General features: G+C 37.0%; 1 protein-coding gene across 7 annotated transcripts in view; it reads left to right on the forward strand.

The window, feature by feature from the left end:
- Positions 1-13209: 13209 nt before the first annotated feature.
- The window catches only part of TRPM3 (transient receptor potential cation channel subfamily M member 3), a 663453-nt gene continuing 649662 nt past the window's right edge, over positions 13210-27000 (forward strand). For 4 of the 7 annotated variants that reach the window (XM_045580124.1, XM_045580129.1, XM_045580126.1 and 1 more), the window contains exon 1: positions 13210-13543. In XM_045580124.1, the coding sequence (XP_045436080.1) occupies positions 13358-13543 (186 nt within the window). In that variant the 5' untranslated portion in view covers positions 13210-13357. The remainder of the gene's footprint in view (positions 13544-27000) is intronic. The other 3 variants (XM_045580121.1, XM_045580123.1, XM_045580128.1) reach the window with 3 other exon arrangements.

Here is a 27000-nt window from a genome sequence, read left to right on the forward strand (position 1 = left end):
AAAAGTCAAATTTTTACCTACTTCTCAGCTTGGTTTATGGTAGTCTTTACATTTTCCATATAGAATATTATTTTCCCTCAATTAATTTTTGTTATATTTATATCAATGTTTTCTAAGACTTCATACATGCTAGCTTATTAATCTATTATTGTGGTGTAGTAAATCAACACAATTCTTTGGATCCTGTTCTGTTTAAGGACTTCCCCTTCATCCATCCTTTCCCCTAAGGTCATAATGCAAAGTTTTGTGACTTTGTCTCCCACTTAAATATATTTGATGTTTACCTGCATCCTTCATAATTTTATTTATTAAAAGACAGACTTTAAAAAACGAGCACGTGTTTACTAAACATAAAAGTAAAATAAATTTGGAGATTAAACAAAAAAATTTAGAAAAGGAACAAAAAAATGTTGTGTCATATATTTTAAAACTGTACTTGTAGCAATTTAAAATCACCATAAGAGACTAAACTATAAATATAAAACACAATAACCTTACCAAACAGAGAGGTTAATTATAGTTAAATCAGACAGAAGGTGGGATCCCTTGCTGACAAGAAGGAAAAATAAGAGCAATAATTAAGATAGTGGGAAGAGTTGAAATGAAAAACAAATCCATTTATAAATAAGCATCCTCTCCTTCACAAGAAGTTAATAAAAAGTTTCATTTTTATTCCCTTAGGGGAAGTCAGGGAATATGAAAAACGTAATGTGTGAGTTTAATTATCGTCAATAAATACCCACCGGTTAGGATAGACGTCAAATGCTTCCTAGAGTTCTGCACCTTTGAGCAAAGTGGCAGATTGATATATCTGAGGGGGAGCAAGTAGGCGTGAAGATAAAAAAATAGCAAGTGCCTTGGATTTGCATTGCAGTACTTTTAATAAGTAGATAAACCCAGATGTAGATGGGGGTTGAATATCATAAGCAGATTGAGTGGTTTATCTCGCCATGAGTATACACAAGGGATACCTAGCACATGTTCCCGAGTTCAAACGATGACTTATGAAAGGAGGTCCAAGTTTTTGTGGACAAATCCAGGAGTGCTTACAGCTAGATCTAGGAATTTAACCTAACCAGCACAGAAGCAATATTTGTTGTATTACCCCTTCCCTTAGGAGAATGTAATGATCTGTGTCAAGATGATCAGACACAGGAAATAGTGCCCTGACATTTGCTAAAGAGAGAAAGAAGTAGGGCCTATTTTCCTGCTCATACTACTCCCTTCTTCTCCACTTCGATATCAGACTGCTTAAAAAAAAAATCCATCTAAAACAAGTTTAAAAAAATAAATAGTCAAAACACACCTGACGATGTGTACCCACCTTGGTTGTGATGGAGACAAGAACACTGTAGGTAGAAGGTATAAGAAGAGTCTCAGTTATTTAAAAAAATAATCTGTGGTGGGGAGAGCTGCCACCTCCCCACCAACTGCCTCCGTGACTCACAGCCCGTTCTCTCTCAGCCCCGTTCTCTCTCAGCCTCGGGGAGCAGAGATGGGGGTGGCTGGGTGATAGACCTTCTGTAGTATTCCGCTGTTAGCTGAGAAGTGTGGCTAGAAATATGGCTGGTGCAGAATGTTTCCCAAAGCACAAAAATACTTGGTGACAGCATCCTGGATTAGGCCCAATAGATGAAGTAGTAGAACTATATAGAGCATCATCATTATCATTCATAAGCCCTGGCACCGCCCCACCTTCGCACTGGAAAGGAGGTATCAAGAACTGGCTTTCTCCATTCAAGATCAAATCAATTGTCAGCATTTGCCTTACAGCAGTTCAAATATGTATGTCTATATCTGTTAATACTATTTGCCCCGCCCCCAAACTGTCACGGGACTAAAATTGGTTACGAATGTAAAAAGGGAAACAATATACAAGTGCCAAATATTATTTTAAAATGTGTATTAGTCATACTTCCACCAACGTGTTCTAAAGGTAATTATCACCATCGGTGATGGCATTTTCAAGTACAAAAAATAGCTAACATTTTGAGGTGCAAAAATTAACATAAATTTTTCATTCTTCACTTAACAAAGAAAGATTAACTTTATTAGAATAAAATGTAAGAGTACTGTATGTTGATAATTTAAGAATAAGGATTTTAAAGCCACTTTTACTAAGAAAACCCACCTCTCTACCCCACTTCCAAAAAAATAACAAGCCTAGTGTTTATTTTTATATGTAACAGCATACATTACATATTGGATATGTTCAATATATTTTTTTGGTGTAAATTATGTTCCTATTATTGAACATAATTATGTTAAAAGAATAAAACATTTATTTTCACAAATTATAGGTTCAATTGTTTAAGTGATAAAATTTTAAAGAAACTGTTTATTTTTAAATAGTTACAGGGTGTAAGGAAACGTAGCACAAAGCTTGCAAAAATCAAAAAGTCTGAGGTTGAGATGACAAAGGACTTTAGCCTGGGTGTGGATGAGAATGGAGCTTAGTCCATTGAGTCTCTTGAGCTTAAGTCATTCTCATTCCACATTTTCTTTCCCTCAAGGTAAAACAAATAAGAGTTTTAAATCCTTTCTTCTGATAGACTCAAAATGAGAGTGGGGCAAAGTAGGCTTACAGTTGTGAATATGCTAACCAGAGTTAATTCTTGTGCTATTATTATTAATTAATATATTATTTTCTTTTTAAACAACTTTTGCCCCACCCTGTATATGTTATGTTAACTCCCACCTAAACTCAGCAACCTAAAACCTTCAATGTTACTGATTTTCTCCCTTATAACACTACTGAGATTGGGTGACAAACTTTGTAGTGATGTTTTTATGCCTTTGAAGCTTTATGTTATAGCGCTTTGATGTTTTAGATTCCTTGGGTTACTTTTCTAAAAAAAAAAAAAAAAGGTCTAGCTACCTTTTTTTTATTTACTATTAATGGTGTGTATGTGTGCACACATGTGTGTGCACATGCATGTTTGATGTAGCTCTCATCTGTCTTACTTTCTTCAGTTAATATTTGCAGCTACAGTGCTGTGATACAACCAGCATCATTGCACAAACTTTCTTTATAGAAGCAGGGTGCAAAGAGCAGTTTTGTGAGTACCAGGTTATTGTGGTTTCTATTAGAATGTGACTCATTAACTTTAGAGAAAGAGGCCTTTCTGTATCCCAATTCGATGGATTTTTTAGGCCACAAATAATAAAGCACATACACTTCTTGTTAAAATAAGAAATATTTTTAAGAAGAAAAAGGTTTGCTGGTTTGTTTGAATACAGAACAGGAAAAAATTTGACAAAATAATTGAGTCAGTTTAAAAAAATATTAAAATATATATAAAACTGTGAAAATAGTACACCTTTAATAACTAATTATTGTAAAATTGGGAAATAATAGATATCATTTAGCTACTCTTTACCCAATAGGCATGATATTCTGTGATTTATCATTACTGCTAGATGCTCTTATGTTCATGCTATACATCACTCAATACAATAAGGACACTGTGGGTCAGAAAAATGAAGATATTTGCCCCAAATCACACACATAGCAAGTAAGGGCTGGAATTCGACCTTTGACCTGTCTGAACCGCAACTCTAGGTCTTTAGACTTAATTTTTTTTTCTGGCATAGAAAAGCATTTCCTCTTCTTTTTAAAGACAAGACTGACATAAAGTTCATAATCTTCTTGGTCTCTCTTGAATCCAAGTTTTAGCTACAAGTAATAGCCTGTTATTATGATTTTTTTTTCTTTTTTTTTTTTTTAGAGAGAGAGGGACATCTATGTGAGAGCAAAATATTTATTGGCTGTCTCCTACACACTCCCTACCAGGGATTGAGCCCGCAATGCCTGCATGTGCCCTGACCAGGAATTGAACCTGCAACCTTTTGGTGCACAGGATGATGGCCAACCAACCAAGCCACACGAGAGAGAGCCAAACCTGTAATTCTTGGGGGAAAAAGTGGTTGTTAAGGGAAAGATCACTTAGGAAATTTTTATCATTTCTAAAAGATTAGCTTATAAAAGAAAACTTGATCAACTGCAGTGTCAGATAACTTAAGTGTTATTCTCATGGTAGGAGTATTTTCCCCAGAAAATGTCTGGATTTAGAAAATTTAGGAGATTATAAATGTACACTTATCAACAGGGATTGCCATTCATAATATATATGGTTAATTAGAACTTTCAACCAGTATGTAGCATCCAGTAGAATCTTTATCAATGTATGTGATGGAAGTAATGAATAGGAGCACCTCATGGGTTTGCCATGGCTCCATGTTGGGTCTGATTGAAAAATATTGCTAGAAAGTAAAAAGTGAAGCTGACCAACCAACTAATACTGAGGCATCATGTTGGAAGGAATCCTAAAAATCACTTAAATTTTCACCTTTAGGTAAAAGAAACATTCATCCATAAAGCCTTTTAGAAAATTAAGAGTCTAGAAGGACTATGATTTTCCCATTTGTCTTTCTCTTTTTTTTTAAAGTTTTAATTTCAACCAGGTTGGCATTGCTTTATAACAGTGGTCAACAAACTCATTAGTCAACAGAGCCAAATATCAATAGTACAATGATTGAAATTTCTTTTGAGAGCCAAATTTTTTAAACTTAAACTTCTAATGCGACGTCTTCAAAATAGATTCACCCAGGCAGTGGTATTTTGTGGAAGAGCCACACTCAAGGGGCCAAAGAGCTGCATGTGGCTTGTGAGCTGCAGTTTGCCGACCACAACTTTATACCTTCTTATATTTTCAACACCCTGGTAAGTTTTGTTTCCAAGACACCAACCCAGACTTTTAACTTTGATAAACTCCTCCAATGTCATAACATAGGTCACACATTTTAGCCAATCAGATCAGCTTTCTTCTAAACTAAATAATGGGCATGACTCTGCACAGTTGGTACAATGTATTTCCTTTAAAACCCAAATTAGTACAAAGCATCTTTTAATCCCAAGTATCATAGTAGGGATTGAATCTCTACTGAATGTCTCAAGACCACTTTCTCATGGCATAATTTTCATGGATCACATTGGGTTAATGACAGTAGCTTGTCTCATTTTTAGCATATTGTTGTTGGCTTTGTTTCTTTGTGGAAGTCAAAAGAGACATGTGAAGCACTTGAAATTTTAATTAGTTCATTGAGCCTCTGCCTTCAGACTCCTTCCAACCTCCAATAATGGTTTTGCATGAGTTGGAGGAAATGAATTTTGAAACTATAATAAACAATGAAAAGGTAACTAAGCTGCTACTTCTTTCACTTCATTCACCTCTGTACTTTAGAATGGAAAATGCACATATTTGTTCTCTTTTGAAGAGTGAAAAATGCTTAATAGGATTCTAATAATATGCTCAGCTTCAAAATCCCACTTAAATAATCCTTTTGCAGCATGGCTGGAAATTGTGACTCTTAGAAAAATGAGAGTTTTGCATGGGCACTTCCATGTGCCCTTTTGATTTTTTTTATTTATTTTAATGGACCAGGTGACATTACTATTTGTCCTTCTGCACAAAACAACAAAATTGCAGAAAATTGTTCAAAGGGACAATTTTAGTTTTATAAGACCACTTAATGCACTCCCATTTAGGAGTTAACAATTATTACCTACTACTAAACATTTTTCTTGACCTGTGTGGTACTTTGAGAAATCTTTACTTTATATAAAATAAAATAAAATAAAATAAGGAAAAAAAAAAAAAAAAAAGAAAAGAGAAAAGAGAAAGTAATGACTAGACTCTGCCTATAAGACTGTGTTTGTTTTCAAGATGACCTTCGATGTTTTCCTGCCATTGGTACTGGACAAACAGAAATAAATGGGCTTGAGCACAAATGATTGCCTTCTAACTCAAGAGCAGGAAGGAATAATAGTTTACCTTTAGAAACTCCAGGCACTAGATTCTGGACCTCTCTTTGCCACATCTGTGTTGTGTACTCTATCAATCTCCTGGAGTTTTTGTTACACACTGAAAAAATCCTGACCAGGAGATAACAAGTGAGAAAATGTAAAGGATTCCTCATTGCAGGAGCACTTTCAGTGAAGTAATAATAGTGAATTTGTAAAGGTAGATGTTCAGGTGTCTATAATGTCAAAAAAGCAGTTTGAGGTGGAAAAAATAGTCACTTTAGATGGGGAGTGACCAATTTCTTTGTCTATTAACAAGACCATGTGGGAATAGCAGAATCTTCTACCATTTGAAATGTTAGATAAGTGTAATTAAACATCTTATTTAATTTAAAACAAGTTATGTTTATTTACTATTCTTTGACATAAGGATAATCTTTTCTTTGACTTTGTTACTAGTAATTGAACCTTTGATTTATCTTTTTACATAAATCACCTCCATCATTTAGAATCTAATTTCCAGCTTTTTTTCTTTAACATAGAGAGAGAGATCTTAATGATAACTGCATAGCAATCTAATAGAGGCCAACTTCTGTTTTTTTAATTATTATTTTTTACAGTTGCCTATAAAATATTGCTGTTGTTGTACCATTCCTGGTTTTGCATATAACAGTGGTTCATTCATTCCCACTGCTGTATAGAATTCTATTGTTTTTTATTTTATTTACCCTATTTTATTTATCCATTTTGCTGTTGATGAGTATTTTTGTAGTTTCTAGTTTGGAACTCTCAAAATTGTGCTGCTATGAATATCCTTGTAGCCTTTTAATTGCCCTATTTATGCATTTCTATTGGTTATGTACCCTGGAGTAAAAGTTCACAAATCATTAGCTTTAGTAGGTAGCGTCAAATAGTTTTCCAAAATGGTTGTACCAATATATTTCCATAGGGTGTGTGAGTTCCAGTTGCTTCACAGTCTTGACAATATTCAGTATATCTTTTTCACTTAAATTTTCTATCTGCAGAATTTTAGCCATTCTGATGGGAGTATTATATTAGTATTTCCTTATGCCTTTATTTTAGACATTATTTTATAATAGGTGGGAATTTAGTTCACTTATACCTCCCTTTCTGTTCTCTCTCTCTTCTCCCCAGTTTTAATGGATATATTATTTTAAATTATATTATCATTTACATTTGTACTTTTTATACCATTTACCTTAGTCATTAGCTCTTAATTTTGAAATAAAATGTTGTTAAATATCTAAGTATAGATTTAGAAAAAGAGGAAAAATTTTAATGTGTATATAAATTTACACTAATGCATCAATAAAAAAATAAAAATGGTTTATAGTAAAGATTCCTACAAATTAAAAAGGCACTTAAAGAGTATGAAAGCCTGGGCAATGGCAGTATTTTTTTCCCCCACTTCTTTTTTTTAATCTTTATTGTTGGAAGTATTACATATGTCCCCTTCCTCCTTCCAACCCCTTCCTCCACTCCTCTTCCCCCACCTCCTGCCCCAGACCTTCACCACTTTATTGTCTGTGTCCATGGGCTATTCATATATGCATACAAGTTCTTTGGTTGATCTCTTCTCACCCATCCCCATCTTCCTTCTGAGATTCATCTGTCTGTTCTATGTTCTATGTTTCTGGGTCTATGTTGTTCATCAGTTTATTTTGTTCATTAGATTCCACCTATGAGAGATTATGTGGATTTTGTTTTTTTGCAAGTGAGGGAATGGTCTACAGCAAAGTTAAAAATAGAAAGGAAAGAAGGAAGGGTAGGAGGGAAACAGGGAAGGAAAATGATGAGAGAGAGAGAAAGAGAAAAACAGAGAGAGAATGCACTAAACAGGTAGGGAGTGGAGGAGGGAAAACAGGTGGGAGGGTAGATAGCTAAGACTGAAGGAAGAAAGGAAACAGAGCCGATATCTAGCTACATTCTCTACCCTGCAATGATTTCAGTAGGGAGGTCTTGATAAGATGTATAACCAGAAAGTCTCACCAGCAGGTATTTCAGGGAATATATGAGATTGTTCTCAGAGAAAGAGGATAATTTTTCATGGAGCTATCACCCAGAACATTTTATCCACATAGATGGCCTATCTACATAAACCAGCTTAACCCTACTGTTCCCTTCCTTGATTAGTAGCCATGGGCTTTGGAAGATTTTTAGCTTGAGTTACAGGAATAATTATTTCAACTCTCACATTGTTTGGCTTGTGTGAGACTCAGCCCTCATGTTTACTGAAGGGAATCTAATCATGACTAAACACAAATTCTTCATCCTGTCTCCTGCTTCATAGATATTGACTAATTCTGCTTTGCTGTGAGTCCGGTCATAGTCATTAAGCTTTCAGTAAATTCACAAAGCAGTTGGCCCCAAACTCATTTCACACTCACCATTTTCACATTTCTTTTAATATGCAAAAATGCTGATTCTGACTCTCCCCCACTGTACGAGGAGGTGACAAAAGCAACTAGACATAGGTTAGCTTAGTAGAAGAGAAATTTAGGGGACTTGCAAAGACATCTTCAAGTACTTGATGATTATCATAGCAAGGGAACATATGTTAAATTAGTGTGATGTCAGAATTTAAAATAAGGGTAGAAGGCATGGGTTTTAGTTTAGTTCATACAAATGAGCTTCCAACTGCTTGAAATTGTTTAAAAATAAAACACCCTGCTTCTGAGAAAAAAGATATTTAATGCTGAAGAATGAATGTTTAGGTAGAGGGTGGATGATAGGATGTTGGGTATCTAAGGTCAGACTTTCAGAAGTCTATCAGTTCTATGATTCCTATTATTCTGAAACTGAGACATCATCCTATATAATAAAACCCTAATATGCAAATTGACCAAATGGTGGAACGACCAGTCACTAGGATGCTCACTGACCATTATGGGGCAGATGCTCAATGCAGGAGTTGCCCCCTGGTGGTCAGTGTGCTCCCACAGTGGTAGCGCTGCTCAGCAAGAAGTTGGGCTCACGGCTGGTGAGAGGGTGCAGGCCAGGCTGAGGGAACTGCCCCCCCGCCCCAACTGCACAAATTTCGTGCATTGGGCTTCTAGGCATCCTGTTTCAGAGAAGTTAAAAGTGTGAAAAGTTAATGATGGTATAGTTGATAAAATATGGTTTATATTCTCCTATTTTGTGAGGAGGGTTTTTGGATCAACCTCGCTTTGTAGTTTTAATCACTTTCTCTGTTCACCCTACCCCTCCTAGTTAGTCCCAGGGCATGCCTGTGGGTTTACTGAAAATAATAAAAAGAAAAAAATGTTTATTAACTCTCTTGCAATATGTGCATGACCATGTGACCTAGAGCAAATGGGGTTTGGAGAGAGTTCTGATTATAGACTCATAACATACTCAGCAGGCTAGGAGGGCCAAGGAACCTTCCTAGAATTCCTAGGGCTAATAGAGCATTGTTGGCATTCGATATTTCCTTGAGAATTTTTGGGGTGCTACTATTCAAAATTTACTTTTCAAACTCAGAACATTTCACAATATTATATTTTTATTGATTCATACATAAAGATATATATTTACATTTTTATTTTACATAGAATATCTATTATTTAACAATATTGTTAATTTGGCCTTAAACTTGATGTACTAATTATTCACATTCTTTAAGCCTAGAAACCCTGGAGGAAAAACCATGGAATCATATTTCCTATTTGCATTTTAATGTATTCACACCCACCTTTGTAACTGCAGTGACTCTTCCAAGTGAAGTTAAGTTGCTCTGGAAATGGCTTTCAACCCTAATTCCAGAACATCAGAGTTGGTGACTTTAACTGTGCTCTTAGTTGTGATGCTGCCATTCTCTGCTAACTTCGTAAGAAATATGATAGTCTTCCAGCCTAGCTTTCCAGTTTCTGGCCATTAGGAAGTCTGGAGAAGACAAAGATCAGAAGTGGAAAGGGCCAATTTTCTGTTTACCTATAAGCACATCTAATTTAGCCTCTTGTATAGTTCTCAGAGAGAACAAAACAAAACAAAAAAATCATTTTTTAAGCTAAAGACATTTATTTATTTATTTACTTACTTATTTTTAATATATTTTATTGATTTTTTACAGAGAGGATGGAAGAGAGATAGAGAGCTAGAAACGTTGATGAGAGAAAAACATCGACCAGCTGCCTCTTGCACACCCCCTGCCGGGGATGTGCCCACAACCCAGGTATATGCCCTTGACTGGAATCGAACCTGGGACCTTTCAGTCCGCAGACCAACGCTCTACCCACTGAGCCAAACCGGTTTCGGCACAAAGATCATTTTCAAGCAAGGCCTTAAAAACACTACTGTAAGTAAGAGAAGGACAATGGAAAGCTCATTTTTAGACCAAGACCCCCCTTGTCTAAGAAACTCATCAGTTCCTGGGAGTGCCTATGAAATGCTGGTACCAGTATTCATGACAGATAGCCTTGGTAGCAGGGTTATTTCCCCCTTACTGGGCTGATGTGGGTGAACCAGGGTCGTAAGACTCTGTGACAAAAAGAGGGGCCTCACCAGCATTCTTGGATGTTCCTTGCTACATCTGCAAAGGCCCCTCTTTTTGTCATTTAACTAAAGAGTGAAACTTTGATGAGGAAAATAAGACATTTGGGGTGCGGGGTGGGGGGGGGGGGTGCTAGCAGCCTGACTCTGTATCCCTAATGCATATTCCTGTTGGTCTATATTCTAGTCTAATCACTGCCCCTTCCTTAATTATCTGGTCTTGAAAGACCTATTTACCCAAATACTCACATTTTACAGAGGTCACAAACCATGAGCAATATATAACCTCCAAAGGGGGTTATCAGTGCTGGCGCCAGGCCAGGCCTTTAGGTGTGGCTTCACGTCCCACATCCCAACACACGGGGCTTTTTGCAAAGCCCACAAAGGTTCAGAAGTCTGATCCATATTTTGGGGACAAAGAAACCAAAGGGTATACAGGGAAAGCTTCCTCCATATTGGGGGGCTCAGAATTTGGAAACAGGCTTCCCCTGAATCACTGTACTAGTACATGCGAAACATCTGGAAATAAATGGGTTTTCTTGAGTCTCTGAGAACTCCTGTGTATTTTTTGGTAGCCTGGTAAATTCTGTAACATCTTCAAGGCATTTAGGTTAGCACATATATTTTTAATCTTCCAGGGAGTTTTCCCCTTTGTTGTCAAGTAAAGGAGAAAGTAAATATTTAAGTCACAATTTTCTGACTTTTGTTCTACTCCCCAACTGATATTTAGTTTCCATACCCCTCTAATTTGTAAACTACACATAATCATTTGGATGTGTATGAGAGAGGGGGAAGGAATCTGGACTGAACTATTATATTTCCATGAAATATCACTAATAATTACAAATCCATGTACTTAGATTGGAGGGAGAAACTGCAAAATGGAGTCTGTGGTTTTTTCATTAAATGGCATTGTGTGTTGTTTAGAGTCTCATTTGGTTTAATATGGGTGTGTGATTTCTGGGCACAGAGGAAGTAGGCTCTGCGGGTCTCTTTGCTTAAAATGACAAGATTAATATTAATGTAGCACTACATACAGGCGCACAGCCATGGAGCTCTGTATTTCATTTCTGTGAACTAGCCAATTCCAAACACTGCTTAATCAGACTGACCACTGACAATGCCACAGAATTTACCAGGCAACCAAAAAATACACAGGAGTTCTCAGAGACTCAAGAAAAAAACCATTTATTTCCAGATGTTTCCTATGTACTAGTACAGTAACTTAGGGGATCCTGTTTCCAAATTCTGAGCCCCTGAATATGGAGGAAGCTTTCCCTGTATACCCTTTGGTTTCTTTGTCCCCCAAATATGGATCAGACTTCCGGACCTTTGTGGGCTTCGCAAAAAGCCCCGTGTGTTGGGATGGGGCACGTGAGACCACACCTAAAGGCCTGGCCTGGTGCCAGTCCCCTTTGGGGGTTGTGTATGGTTCATGGTTTATGGCCTCTGTAAAATGTGAGTATTTAGGTAAATAGGTCTTGCAAGACCAGATAATTAAGGAAGGGGCAGTGACTTGATTATAGGCTAACAAGAACATGCATTAGGGATACTGATGAACTAGATGCAGAGTCAGATGCTAGTCCTCTCCCAAAAATGTATTTTTTATATTCCCCATCAACAACTCAGATTATGATTTTCACAATGGGTACCATCACAACAATTTTCCTTAGTATTTTTCACCCCTCTCCTTTCCCCTCCATCCCCCTTTCCCTTTGCCTTCTGGGAGAAATCTCTATTTCAAACATAAGAATAAAAATTGAAGATACATCTGTTTCCATTGCAACAGGTAAGCAACTGTTGTTTTGACCAGGCCCCTTCTCTTAAATAATGAGTAAGGCCATTGTCTCAGCTTTTGTGAATTTGTGGTGGACCCCCAATGGCTCTCTCTCATCTGAGTAAGGGCATTTTCTAAAAACAAGGATAGCTCAGTCTGGTAAAATAACTGACACAGAACTTATGAGAGACCTCGAGCTTTCCTTTTTAGGAGCAGATGGCAGACATGTAAACCTAGAATGAGGTGGAAGTGTCAAAGAATATACAGCACACGGGAGCTCACCTGTCCTCACTGGTGATTGCTGTACCATCCTTGCCCCTGGAGGGAGAGGGTAAACTGAATATCCCATTCCTACCCTGGAGGGGAGAAAAAAAAGAGTTGATTAAGAAATATCAAACCTTTGTTCGCTAAGGACCCTTCTCTGCTCTCTCCCCATAATATGGGTCCTTGAAAGCTTAATTGTGGTAATTGTGGTAGAGCAGCAAGAATCACCTGGGAAGGGTTTTTTGTTTTTTGGTTTTTTCAACTATTCCGATTCCCAGGCCATAGCCCGGCCACTTAAAGTAGACTATGAGGAATATGAGCATTAATAACAGCAACAAAAAAAGATTTAGATAACTCGGATGTGCAGCCAAGTGTTGAGCCAGCGGGAGAAGCATTAGCTTGGCGCCTGCCAGGGAGATGAAGTTCTCCTCTCAGAGAGGACACTTAGGAGGCAGCTGTTGCAGCAAACAACAGGAGAAAGGGGAGGAAGAGACAGGAGGGAGGACAAAGTTGCGCACGTCCTGTCTTTCTCTAAGTCCAGGGAGTCTCCACCCACCCAGTGTGGGTGACCAAGAGGCTTGCACTTGCAGCTAGGGAATGGGGTGAGGTTGGCCTCCAGGCCTGGGGGACTGGGCGGGGTCAGGTGACTGGAGGTAACTCCCCAGCCGAGCATCCATAGCCCCAGGTGTGGTGGGGCCTTGTGACTTGGGGCGGCTGCGGGGTGGAGAGAAATTTGGGAGCTCCAAAGGAAGCTGGCTCCGGTGCAGGTGGCACTCGCAGCAGCGCCAGCCCCGTTGAGTTGAGTCAATCGTGGGCGCAAGCGCAGCCTGGTGGCCACGGCGGTAACGGAGCGCGGGGCTCCGGTAGGAGCCCGGCGGAGGCACAGGCGGCGCCAACCGGGAGCTGCGCCTGGGCAGGAGGAGTGAGACCTGCAGCGGGAGGAGCGAGCCAGAGCCCTTGGCGCCGCCGCCGGGGTGTTGCCCGGCTGGGGAGGCCAGCTTGGCATGGGGAAGAAGTGGCGGGATGCAGCGGAGATGGAGCGGGGCGGCTCGGACCGGGAGGACGGCGGCGGGGACAGCCGCAGGTGCAGCCGGAACGCCAGCCGGGGCAGGTTTGCCGAGTCGTGGAAAAGGCTAAGTTCCAAGCAGGGCTCCACCAAGCGCTCGGGACTCCCCTCGCAGCAGACACCGGTGAGTGGCCCCGGGGGAACCCCTGCCTGGGTCTCTCTTCTTCCCTTTCTCTCCACTAGGGACTCGAGCCCTGTCCATGGTGCTGAACTTGCCTCCGTAGGGCTCCAGCCAGGGAACTTGTGGAGCCGCTTCTAACGGGGGAAAAAAATAAATCAATAAAAGTGGAGGCTGTGAGGAGGGATGAGGAGGATGACTTCCTTATCCTCAGCCACAGAGAGTCTACTGACGTCTCTGATTTCTTTGCAAAAAATGGGGAACATGCTGAGAGGCGAGGGGCTCGCTGTGAGATCAGAGTTTTGCAGTTCACGAGGGTGTGAGATGCTGTGGAGTGTGTTGTTGTGACTCAGATGCACGTCCTGGGCATCTTTCTGGGCAGCATGTTCGGGGGTACTCAGCAGCCGCTGAATGAGGCCGGAATGGGGAGAGCATACAGTATTTTTACTCTCTTAACAGTTGCTCTTTTCCATCCCACAAGCCCACACTGTTAATGGGTGCGTTTAATTGTTTGCCAAATATCGTGTGCGTGAACAGAATAGCAAAAATACCCCAGGTGCTTATCACCCTGCTGTTAACACATACGACATTCAGAAAAGAAAAGAAAAAAACACACATAGTTTTCCCATGGGTCAGCTCCTCCTCAGTGTCTAATGAGTGCAACAGAAGCACATGAGTGAATTAATGTGAGCATCAGATGTGTAGTTGATAAAAAAAAAAAACTTTAGCTGCATTTGCATTTTTAGTATGTAAATGTTAGTTGCTTTCCTTCAGCCTAGAAGGAGAGAACTCTGTTCTAAGACTGCAGAGCCCTCCTGTTGCTCTTAAGGAAGAAGGACACATCACTTTTAACTTCCAAAATACTGAGGAACTCAGTGTGTGTGGGGGTGTGGGGTGTATAGGGGATGTGGGGTGTGTCTGGGGGGTGTACTTAAGTTTTACATATAGAGGAGTGCTCAGCAAATATTACATGGTGAAGAGAAAGTAAATTAATTAAAAGGATGGTACATAAGCATTGGATTTTACAGCATGAACAATGTTAGGCTGCTGTGTCTGAGCAGGGTCGTCATTGGAGGCTAAAAATTAATCCCTGAAAAGCAGAAAGTTTAAAATATTACTTCAACAGAATGAAATGTAAGCATATTACAATTTATAGGGTGTTTATTTTGTTTGCTTGTTCATAAAAACTACTAGCAGAACGTGGTGTTAAATTTGAAATATTTTCTGTGATATTTAGTGAGTTTTTTAAGTTTTTAAATTTTAAATGTAGATAGAGTACACTTCAAACGCAATTCATTTTATTGCATGCATTGAAATATTATTTATTTAGAAATGTAGACTTGAAAATATTTTTAAATATTTACTGTTCTGAAAATAGGTTTTTCTAAACTAAATATGTAGAAAAGATAACGATGACTTCTGTCAATTATGTGAGCTAAGGATTAATTTTATCCCCCTTTTAATAGAAAGCCTAAGTATTATTCTAGGCAACTTAAGTTGCTTTTTTGATTCTGTTCAACAGGTGTGTGCAGTCTATAGTAAGGCTATACAAGAACCTTCATATAACTATAAATTGGGTTAAATAATTCACAGGTTTGTTATGTAGAATAAATATGTGTGTGAGAGAGAGGGCACAATAGGATACCAGGACAACCAGAAGGCGTCTGGAAAAGTAACTGTGACCCCTTGTTTGCTAAGGGTGATGAAGTTGCTATATTTTTCTGCAGTGCTTGTTCATTGAAACATTAGTACTTCAGTTAAAATCCAGTTATGGCAAAAGCCTGAGCTTATTCTCACATTGTATGGCAAGTTTAATATTGATTTTGTTAAAAAAAAAAAAAAAAAAAAAAAAAAAAAAAAGTCTAACAAGTGCCCCTAGCCATGATTTTAATCAGCAAATTAAAGAAAACACACAAAGATAATCAGGTTTTTAACCAAGGTTTGATTCCATTAGTTGTTAACAAAGACTTTCTATTTAATTTGTAAGAGAGATACCCCACTTATTTATGCAAACAGGAGAGAGGGGATAATAATGCTTGTAGCAGATATGTTTTAAATAAGTCTTAATCTTCAAGTAAGAGTTTCCCCTCTTTTAAAGGGAGCTGGTGCTATTTTAAACTTACTGTATTTCATGCCAAAAAAATAGCTTAAGGTATAAAGTAGAAAGTGATTAAAGCAACTAATGTAACTAATGGTGCTTTTTATTTATTCTTATCTATAAACAAGGTGTTCTGTGATGTGGTTTTGGATCTTATTCTTTTTTGTGTTCTACTCAGAAATATGGTGGTAGCCATCCAGATGAAAATAATATGAGGATTTTACTCTTTTGTTTAAAAGTCAAAATATATAAATGTGTAAACATTTAGTTAATAATAAAAATTGGGAGCTTCCCTACATCTTTCTTCCTTTTGAGAATGTAAATGATTATATAGTCATTCTATTAATGTGGCCTTTGTTACTCTTTGTTACTCTTTGTTACTCTTTTCTAGTTAGAGCCTTGAAATCCCTACTAGTTGTTCCCAGGTAACACTAGTATAGACCATGAGGGAGAGGTCTGTTTGAATCAATCTTGGTAATTAGATTTTCTACTTCACTTATCACTGAGTATATTGTGGTTTTCGTAAAGATTTCTCATGATTTTAATGCCATTATTAGTAACAAAAAGTTGCATTTCTGGCACTCTCTTTAGTACTCAGAAAAATGGTCTTTTGGGGTTCTTTCTGGAGTAAGGTAGGCCTCTGGTAGGGCAGTGTGTACCATTTCTGCCACAGCTCTCTGGAGTCTGCTTCTGTTCTGCATCAGCCAGGCCTAAGCAGCACCACCCTGTACAACATCTGGTGGAAAGGGCAGGTGTTCTAAGTCACAAAGGTGGCATTTAAAGGGTGTGTTTTCACATTCTGGGCCACAGTATGTCTACCAAATCAATTCTTGATGATTTTTCTAAAGATATTGTTTTCATTTTATAATTCAAGAAATACTCTCCTCTCCCCTATTCTTATGCTTTATGGCTGACAATGCAAGCTTTAGTCTAGTAATATACTGTATTCAAATTATATTCCAAATCATAAAATTCTGAAAGAATGCAGTAGGATTTAATCATACTTACTCCTTGGAATTTGTTTTCCTCTGAAAGTGGCTTACAGATTTTTAAAAAATCTAAAAACAGTGTTTTTAATAAATATAATTTATGTTGTTTTTTAAAAAAAATATGTTTGTTGATTTCAGAGAGGAAGGGAGAGAGAGAGATAGAAACATCAATGATGAGACAGAATCATTGATCGCCTGCCTCCTGCACGACCCCCTTCTGGGGATTGAGCCCACAACCCAGGTATGTGCTCTTGATCAAAATCGAATCTGGGACCCTCAGTCACAAGCTGAAATTCTATTCACTGAACCAAATCAGCTAGAGCTTATTTTAGTTTTATAAGTATTTAAGTATAAAAGACTATATATTTGAATTTTGGATATGTAATTAAGTTTCTTACTATTAATGTGTTACATAATGTCTCTGTTGAATTGGTCAAGACATAAAAGTAAAATGACTTTCCCTCCATTATATATGATCCGGATTTCATATTTCCTTCTTGAAGTATTGTTCTTGTTACTCCTATTATTTGCTTCAGTTCTATCTACATAGAAATGCATGGAGATTTATTGAAAGGTGATTCAGCAAGTGCCTTCTGGTGTTACAAATATCAAAAGCTCACCTCAGCATGGATGCATTTTTAATTTTGAAAGGTGATTACCTCCTGCAGTCCCACTACTATTTAAAGGCTTGTTTTCAAATAATTGCAGATTTAATTTAATCTCAAAGTAAGCACTGTGTAAAAGAAAAAGGAAGAAACAGTTCTGAGAGGGTGAAATGATGTGTAATTAGAGTTGTTTTTCAACCTTAGGTGGCATGCTTGCTTCTACTAATGCCATAATTACCCTTATCAGCAAATGCCAACCGCCGAACATCACACCTGATGCAGACAGGTGAGCAGCTGAGAGTGTATGGCAATCACAGTGAGTGCACTGAAGCTGCAGTGCTGCAAACTAGATAAGCTGGTTACCAAAGTCCCTCTTCCCTTTGAGAAGTTATGCCTGCAGGATCCCATGAATAATCTGTTTCCATTTCTGAGGCTGACTTGCTCTGCTGGCCTCATAGGTGACTTCCGGCTTTTCCAGACCTAATTTGAAAGCTGGGTTCTTCCAGATCTTAAAATAAATGAGGAACACTGAGTCAAAGGCAGGGCTAAAGTCAGAAAAACTCATCTCCAAACCAATGGCCTATTTGAAGATGGTATGGATGGAAGATCCCTTGGTAGTTGTAGTAGAAATAACAGCAAGTTGAAAAAAAAAAAAAAAAAGAATCCTCTGTTTCTTTTTTCAGTGTCTGACGGGCTATTGCAGTGTCATTAAACCCTTAATAGTTTGTTCTTGTTACACAAAGGGCTCTCCTGGTGGAAGCTGAATGAGTCCCCTGCAGTGCTCGTCCATTACGGAATAAGCCTTTCCTTGATAGGTTGATTTTTGTCTACTGCCCTTTACTCACTCAAAAAGGGACAGCGTTTTATTGCTCAGGAATACAGAGGTATTCTCCTGTCCTTGTGAGGTTTTTTTTTTTTTTTTTTTTTTTTTTTATGGGGGAAAAAAAGCCATTTTCATCATGGTTCATTTTGTTTAAGCATTTCTGAAATGTCATCTTTCCCCCCAATCATTAATATAACTACTAACTAGCTTTTTTTCTCATTAATCATAGTGAATTAAATTTTAATTTGGTTTCATCATTAATTGGAGGGCCATGAATATATTAGCTGGCAAATGAGTAACTCAAATATTTTAAGTTTTGAGCCGAAACCGGTTTGGCTTGGTAGAGCGTCGGTCTGCGAACTGAAAGGTCCCAGGTTGGATTCCGGTCAAGGCCATGTACATGAGTTGAGGGCACATCCCCAGTAGGGGGGTGTGCAGGAGGCAGCTGATCAGTGTTTCTCTCTCATTGACGTTTCTAGCTCTCTATCTCTCTCCCTTCCTCTCTGTAAAAAATCAATAAAATATATTTTAAAAAAATATTTTAAGTTTTGAGAAGTAAAATATCCTCGTATGGTGATAGTTTTAAATGTGTTTTCAACTATTTAAAATATATTAGAACAGTTGCTCCTGCCATTGTTTATTGAGATATTTTAAAAACTGAACCATTACAATCATTTATAAATAGTAGCAAAACATTATATTCATCTGTTCTGACCAGATGTGATGGTTTGTGCATTGGCTTTACTTTTTGTATTTTTTCATTTACAAAGACAAAGGAAGGCTGGTAGAGCAAAAATGGAAGGATTGCAGAGAACATTGTTTAAAAAAAATAACTTTGCAGGGAAGCTAGGAAAGGTTAGGCACCATGGTAGGTACTAGACAACTTTCCTAATAGAATTGATTGTTTAATACAAGACAGATATGCAGAGCAACAAGACAGAGACATATAGAGTTTAGCTTTATAGTCAGAATGCACAAAAGTTGAAGCAGTTGATGCCATGAGGATAAGAAGTTTAGAGAAAGTCTCCTAAGCTTGGTGCCTGATTCTTAAGAGATGAGAAAGAAAAAGAGTTGCTTGGATTTGGAAAGAAGCATGCCTTCCTGAGAGTCATTATTGCCCTCTTTCCATATTTTGCCTAAAATATTCTCTTTGTAATGTTAGTGAATAATTCACTATTATCATATAAAATATGTATTTTTATGAAAACTTTTGTTTTTTTAATTCAGAAATTGCTAAATTGTTTCTTTATATCATTGGCCTAACCAAATACCTCCATACTTTGTTTTTTTTATTTTTTATTTTTATTTTTTAAAATATATTTTATTGATTTTTTTACAGAAAGGAAGGGAGAAACATCAATGAGAGAGAATCATCGATCAGCTGCCTCTTGCACACTACCCAATGGGGATGTGCCCACAACCAAGGTACATGCCCTTGACCGGAATTGAACCCGGGACCTTTCAGTTCGCAGGCTGACGCTCTATCCATTGAGCCAAACTGGTTTCGGCATACCTCCATACTTTGATCTCTTCAAATACTTCAATGGATGTGGGAAATTTCTCAGTTGTCAAAAAGGTGGGAATCGTTACTTTAGTTGTCCAAAGGACAATTATTTAAGTTCAGAGTTGATATGAGAAACTGCCAATCCATGCATTCAATGTCATGGAAATGCATATTCATTCAAAATGCCTTTCTAGAATACCAGAAGTTCAACCACAAAATAGTCACATAAAACACATCCATGGTAATAACCAACTAGGTTTTGTCCTCTTCAAAGATTGAGCTTTCTAGGACTTCTTTGGGAATAAACTTTATAGTAGCAAGTTGAGGGCTGTATTGATTAAACAGCCCAAGAGGCTCAATTTGAATGCAATTCCTCTCTACTTTGGGAGATCTGAATTAATTTTAGAGAACAGTATGGAATCAAGGAGATCTATATTGGAATTCTGACTCTTTCAATTATTAGCTATGTGGTCAGAGGCAAATTACATTATATGCCTATATTCTCCTCAGTCCTATCAGGAGAATTCCTTCTTTCTTTCCCACTGTTTAAGTTCCCCTACCATACTCTTAATTCCCCAATGGTAAAAAGTATTCTGAACTTGAGGATCATTGTTCTCATATATTTATTTATGTTTATTTTTTTAAAATCTCAGCTACATATGTATTTATATAGATGTAAAGTAATTTAAAAAACTCTACCTAAATTATGATCTGTATATTCTCTTGCAATTTGCATTTTTCACTGAACATTGTATATTTTAAGGTAAATCAATATGTTATTTGTAATTGTTGTCTATTATTTCAGTATTTATTCTACCACAGGTAATTTACTCATTGCTCTACTGGTAAAAATTAAGTTTTTCTTTTCTTTCTCTTTCTGCTATTTTAAATAGCATTCATGAACATCTTTGTACTTGTCTCTTTGGTTCTTAATTTGCAAATATTTTGTCAGGTTATAAACTCAGAAACTGAGCTTGCTCTTTGGAAGCTATAAGGACAAGGGCTTCTTCTCTGGAGTTGTTTTGCACCAGAGGAAGCTCAAGCCAAAATTTGCAAGGAGCTAAAGGAAAGTGATGCTGGCTGTCTACACTAAGAGACTGTATTGACACTCCAGTCAGACAGATTTGATTTCCAGTTTGACTTAGGTCATTAATGATTTTGCTACTTAGTCATTTTGTGTCTCATTGCCTTAATCATAAAACAAAGATGGGATACCTACCCCAGGATAAATTATGAACATTGGGTTTTGATGTACATAGCTAGTTCAGTGGCTGGCAAGAGCTACTTGTTAAATGGAACATTACATAACTATGGTGTTAACAAGAAGTATTACAGCAAATATCAAAAGCAGAAGTAGCCTTTGTTTTATGGGGAAGTGCTATTTGTCTTTAATTCTTCTGAAATTAGAACCTTGTAGGTTACGGCTCAGATGTGACATAAGGCTAATGATTATCTGTACTAGGCTTCTAATTAAACTTTAAAAATGTTTTCAAAAATAAAATCAGCTTGTCTTCTTCAAGATGGTTGCTTTTAACAATAGATCCTGGTCCTTGAACTGTCCATCACTTTACCTTTTTCTGGAGGTGAATATGACAATTTTGAGATAAAATGGGAAGTTGATACCATATTGGCATATAGGATGCTCTTTGCTTTGGTATTTTAATCATTGGATTCTTTATGTTATGAAATAGATTGTGATTATAAAATTATTTTCTTTTTAAACCTTATGACTTTTGGAAAAGAATGCATTTTAAAATAGTTTTATTCCAATATTTATATAACAATAGGGAAATAGTATTATAAACCCCAGGTACTCATAACCCAGCTTCAACAATGATCAAGTCCTGACAAATCTTGCCTCATCTATGGCAATATTTTCTATTTCTTCCCTCCCCAATATGTTATTTAAAAGCAAATGCTAAATATCAGTTCATCTAAAAATAATTGAAAGGTAAAGACTCATTAAAGTGAAATGTAAACAAATTAATAGTTTCCTAATACCTTCATATATTAAGATAGAATCACCTTTCCTTGATGATCTCATAATTCTGTGTTGTTTTTTTTACCCACAGTTGATTTGAATTGACACATTAAAATTGTTTTGTTTTGTTTTGTTTTTGTTTACAGTTTCCCCCTTCCTGATTTTTTTTCTGTTGAAAACTATTTGTCAATGAAAAACGTCTGTCCTGTATTATTCCCCAAATTTTATATTTTGCTGAATATATCCCAGTAGTGTTATCTTACGTGTTTCTCTGTCCATTGTGTTTCCTGTGAACTGGTAGTTTGACAAACATGCTTGATCAGTTTTGATTTCAAGCAAGAATATTTCATAGGTATTTTGGTTGCCTTTCATTTTAGGTATTAACTACCATTGAGGACCATTGCCTAGAGCCGGGGTTGGCAACCTTTTTATGCAAAGGACCAAATAGTAAATGTTTTAGGTTTTGAGCACCATACGGTCTCTTACAGCTACTCAACTCTACTATTACAGCTCAAAGCAGCTATAGCCATTATGCAAATAAATGGGCATGGCTGTGTATCAATACAGCTTTATAAATAAACATTGAAAAGGGAATTTCATATATTATAATTTTACATGTGAAATATTACTGTACTTTTGATTTTTAAAAACCACTTAAGAATGTAAAAAAATAATTTTTTAGTTCACAGGCTAAGAAAAAAACAGGCCATGGACTGGATATGACACTTGGTGGGAGTTTGCTGATTCTTAGCTTTTCCATTGCTTCATTAGGGCATTGCAAATGGTGATAGTACAATTCATTCTTTTTCATTTATTAGATGAACTTTTTTTTCTAATAACTAGGAAATCTTCCCATCAAGTATTTGCTTACCCTGAATTATACTTTATACATTAAAGTCAAGATAAATGCTTGAGAGAGAGTTTCTAAAAAGTTGAGCTAATAATAATAGGAGCTGTGTTGTGACATTGATCTGCTTTTTTGCTGTCAGACTGTAGATTTTAATTGGTTCACTGTGTTCAGTTAAACTCTCAGAAAATATTTGGCTTGTTTGTCATGGAAGCCAATTAAGGTATCATTAAGAAATGGAATATGTAAAAATATATCATCTAACTATTTGTGTTAGGTTTTGCTTTCATGATTAAAAAAAAAAATCATGTTTGTTAGGTGTTTTTTTTGTTGTTGTTGCCTTTAAGAACTTATCACAAAGTTAGTGGCTTAAAGCAATATGAGTTTATTACCTAACAGTTCTGTTGTTCAGAAGTCTGACATAGATTTCTCTACATTAAAATTAGGGTGTCAGTAGGGCTGTGTTCCTTTCTGTAGTCTCTAGGGAAAACCCATTCACTTGTCTTTTCCAGCTTGTAAAAGGTACCAACATCCCTTGGCCCCTGGCTCCTAGCTCCCTCGTCTTTCTGCAAGGGCAGCCGAAGTGCATCTGGTTGACTCCTGCTCCCATCCTCACATTGCTTTCTCACCCCTTCTTTTCTGCCTCCCTCTTCATATTATAGATTCTTAGGATTATAGGGGACCTGCCTGGGTAATCCACAACACCCTCTTTAAGGTCAGTAATTAGCAACCTCGATTCCCTTTGCCATGAGTAACATATTCACAGGTTCTGGAGATTAAGATGTAGACCACTTTGGGAGGCCATTCTTTTGCTTTTCGCTAGCTTTAAAATATCATTGTTTTGTTTGTTAAATCTTAAATATATATATATATATATATATCTTTATTGATTTTAGAGAAGAAGGAAGAGGGATAGAGAGACAGAAACACCAATGATGAGAGAGAATCATTGATTGGCTTCCTGCATGTCCCCTATTTGTCAAGCATTGAGAGTGCAACCTGGGCATGTGCTCTTGAATTGAACTGGGACCTCCTGGATCATAGGTTAGTCACTGAGTCATACCAGGCCAGCGTCATTTGTAAAATCTTTACTAAACAAAGTTTTGAAGATGGTGGTGAAAGATGCTCTAAGTTGCCTTTAAATCCATGATAACTACTCCTCCATTTGGAAAGGGGTTCTGTGGGCAAAGGAACAGAATAGATGAAGATTCATTGCACTCTTCCCCTCACCCCTTAACTTTATTGAGCTATAATTTACAAATGAATATTGTGCATATTTAAGGTATTCAACCTACCTTAAATATATACAATTATAGACATGATGTTTTGAGATTATATACATTGTGAAATGATTACTACAATCAAGCTAATAGAATATTCGTCACCTTGCATAGTTACCAGATTTGTTTTTGCCATTAGAACATTTAAGATCTATTCTCTCAGCAGATTTCAAGTATAAAATACAATATTGATAACTGTAGTCATCATGCTGCACATTGGGGATCTCCAGAATTTATTTATCCTGAGTAACTGAAACTTACACTTTTGTTTTCTGAGTGTTGAATTTATAATGATGTCTGTGGAAGTTAAAATTGCCTTTCCCACCAGTAGATTTGGGGATATAAATATTTTGTTTTGACTTACATTTTAATGAGTCTGTACAAGATAAAATTTCATGCTGCAGGAGAAACAAATGTAAAAAAGACTTTTGGAAGACTAATTTATGGTGGTGGGAGAGATGAAACCATAAGTTGGCATACAGCTTGGTATAAGCATAATGGAATATAGTTAGCAATGAAAAGTAAACAATATGTTATGACTTATAAGTCTATTAAATTATATTAATTCAATTATTGGTCTGTTATAGCTTGGTGAAACTGACCAAATGAATAAGGAAATCAATTGATAGGTCCTATGAATAAAACAAATGATGGCATTTTCAGTTTTTGATTCACTGAATTAAAGCTGTACAAATAAAGTAAAATTTTTGGATATCCTTATAAATATTAATTTTCTAGTTAGATGTTGCAAAGAGCAATTTTTACTACTTTGTAAATATTTTATTAATTTTGTTCTTTTTAATGAATGCAAATAACCCTTAACTTGAAATTTTGAATCACAACTATTTTTTTAAATAGGGCCTTTACAGTTGTTTTTTTCTGTTATTTCAGAATGTCTGATTTTTTCATATAAGTGCTTGTCTCCTTTACTCAATAATCATTATAAATATAGATAATTACTATATACCACTATATTAATAGGGGAAAAAAGAGGATGAAGATTAACACCAAATGAGGACATAGCAAGAGATGAGCGTTTTCAAAATGCTAAGATCAAATGAGGTGAAAAGTTGAGTCTTTCTGAGAACATGCCTATTTGTTTTCTCTATTGAAATACTGACATACAACACTGTGTAAATTTAAGGTGTACAACGTGTTAATCTGATACATTTATATATTGTAATACGATCACTATAAAACAAAACAAATTCTGACCAAATTACTGGAACTGAACTGAAATAAGCAGTATGTCAAAGGAAGTATTTTATCTTTAAAACAGTAGTTGATGGTAATTTCCCGGAGTCCCAGACTGTGATTGCCTAAGCCACAGCAAATTGGGCAATGAACAATTAAATTGTAAAACTTCAGGTAAACAGCAAGTTGACTATTTTCCCTAGAACAGTGGTCGGCAAACTCATTAGTCAACAGAGCCAAATATCAACTGTACAACGATTGAAATTTCTTTTGAGAGCTAAATTTTTTAAATTTAAACTTCTTTTAATGCCACTTCTTCAAAGTAGACTTGCCCAGGCCATGGTATTTTGTGGAAGAGCCACACTCAAGGGGCCAAAGAGCCACATGTGGCTTGAGAGCTGCAGTTTGCCGACCACAGCCCTAGAACATCTGGCACATGATGGAAGACATGAAGTTTCAACTATTTTCAAGGTGTATGAAGCCTCTACATTGGGAAAGTACAGAGTTTGGGAGTGAGAGGTACTCTGGTTTGGAACTGCAATCTTCCTATCCCACGTCAGAGAGAGGAGAGAGAGAGAGAGAGAGAGAGAGAGAGAGAGAGAGAGAGAGAGAGAGAGAGAGAGAGAGAGAGAGAGAGAGAGAAGGAGAGAGAGAGAAGGAGAGAGGTAGGAAGGTAGGAAGGGAAAATAGATAGAGAGAAGGGGAGATCTGAATGGGTAGATAGAGATAAAAGTATTCTAACTATAGCATTTGCAGCAGATATTCTTGGGCTATGTATCAACAGTAGTCAGTCATTTATTTGTATATGTATGGAATGTGTTGAACTTGACATTTCAGCAGGTGTTCAGAATTAGGGAAAAATAAACAGACATATTTGTAGACATACAACTGATGGAAACTCTATTTAAGCAGTGGGATATGAAAGCCCAGAAATTCTGCAGTTGGCTATTCTATTCGTGGCTGCAGAGAAATACCAGGAAAGCACAGGACAGAAACCAGAGGAAGCTGAAGTCCATGTCTAGAGCTAGGCAACAGGACCATGATGAAGACAAAAGATGCAGACCCTGACTTAAGATAGAGACATTGCGTTCTATCATTTCTGACTCAGGGTTTCACTATGGCTATGCATTACTATGACAACTGGTATATGCGGTTAAGTTTTAGTAATTGGGGAGTTACTTCTATTCACTTTATTCCCTTTTTGTTGTCTTTTTACCGTAAAGTCTGTCACAAAGGTAGCCCTGCAGGAATTACTGAGGGGAAGCAGCATGATTGGACCTGACAGATGTTTGTTGTCATCAACCCATTGCCCAGTGGGAGTTACCAGTTTCAGAATAAGATCTACGCCCATTTGTTTTCACTTGATACACTAAGTTATCCTTCTAGGTAATGACGCATTTTGAACACAGAGATAAACTTTAAGACTGCTTTCCTTTGTTCTGATGACCAGCAGCCATTTGGTGGGAAATAAAGATGAGGTTTTAAGCATTTAAAAGCACTAAATGAAATTAGTTTTCTTTAAAAGATAAGCAATAAAGATTCAAATTACAAGAGCCTAGGACAAAGCGGAAATGATCTGGGTTGCAGCTACCAAAAGAGGTTGTTTAAAAGGTGCATCAAGTTATTGGATGTAACTATAGAATGCAGGGACAACAGTAACTAAAACAAGAGCTTACTTCATGTTACCAAAACAAGATGCTCCAAATAAATAGACTATGAAAATGATTGCAGAAAGGACCAGTGTTAAATAATGGCGAAGTCCTACTTTTGTCTCATTACTCACTAAGTAGGTGGAGAAAGGGTGTGTGTGTGTGTGTGTGTGTGTGTGTGTGTGTGTGTGTGTGACCATACCATGTCTTGTATAACTGGTGCCTTTGGGTTCGCTGATGGAGACAGTCGACTAAGCTGGTATGATAACATCATGGTCCTGCACTGATCTGAGCAGTGAGGTAATTCACAGGATATCGTATTACCACATCATTTGTGAATCACACACATTATAAAAGCTTTGAAAGGCTGGGCATTATTTCTTCTTGGAGAAAATGTCTGATTGTCAAACATTACCTTAGCTATACCTGGAATATAATATAGTCCAGTGATTTCAATCTTTTTCATCACATACACGCATAAATTAATTATTGG

This window comes from Pipistrellus kuhlii, unplaced genomic scaffold (genome assembly GCF_014108245.1).
Source record: "Pipistrellus kuhlii isolate mPipKuh1 unplaced genomic scaffold, mPipKuh1.p scaffold_m20_p_12, whole genome shotgun sequence".
Classification (NCBI taxonomy): domain Eukaryota; kingdom Metazoa; phylum Chordata; class Mammalia; order Chiroptera; family Vespertilionidae; genus Pipistrellus; species Pipistrellus kuhlii.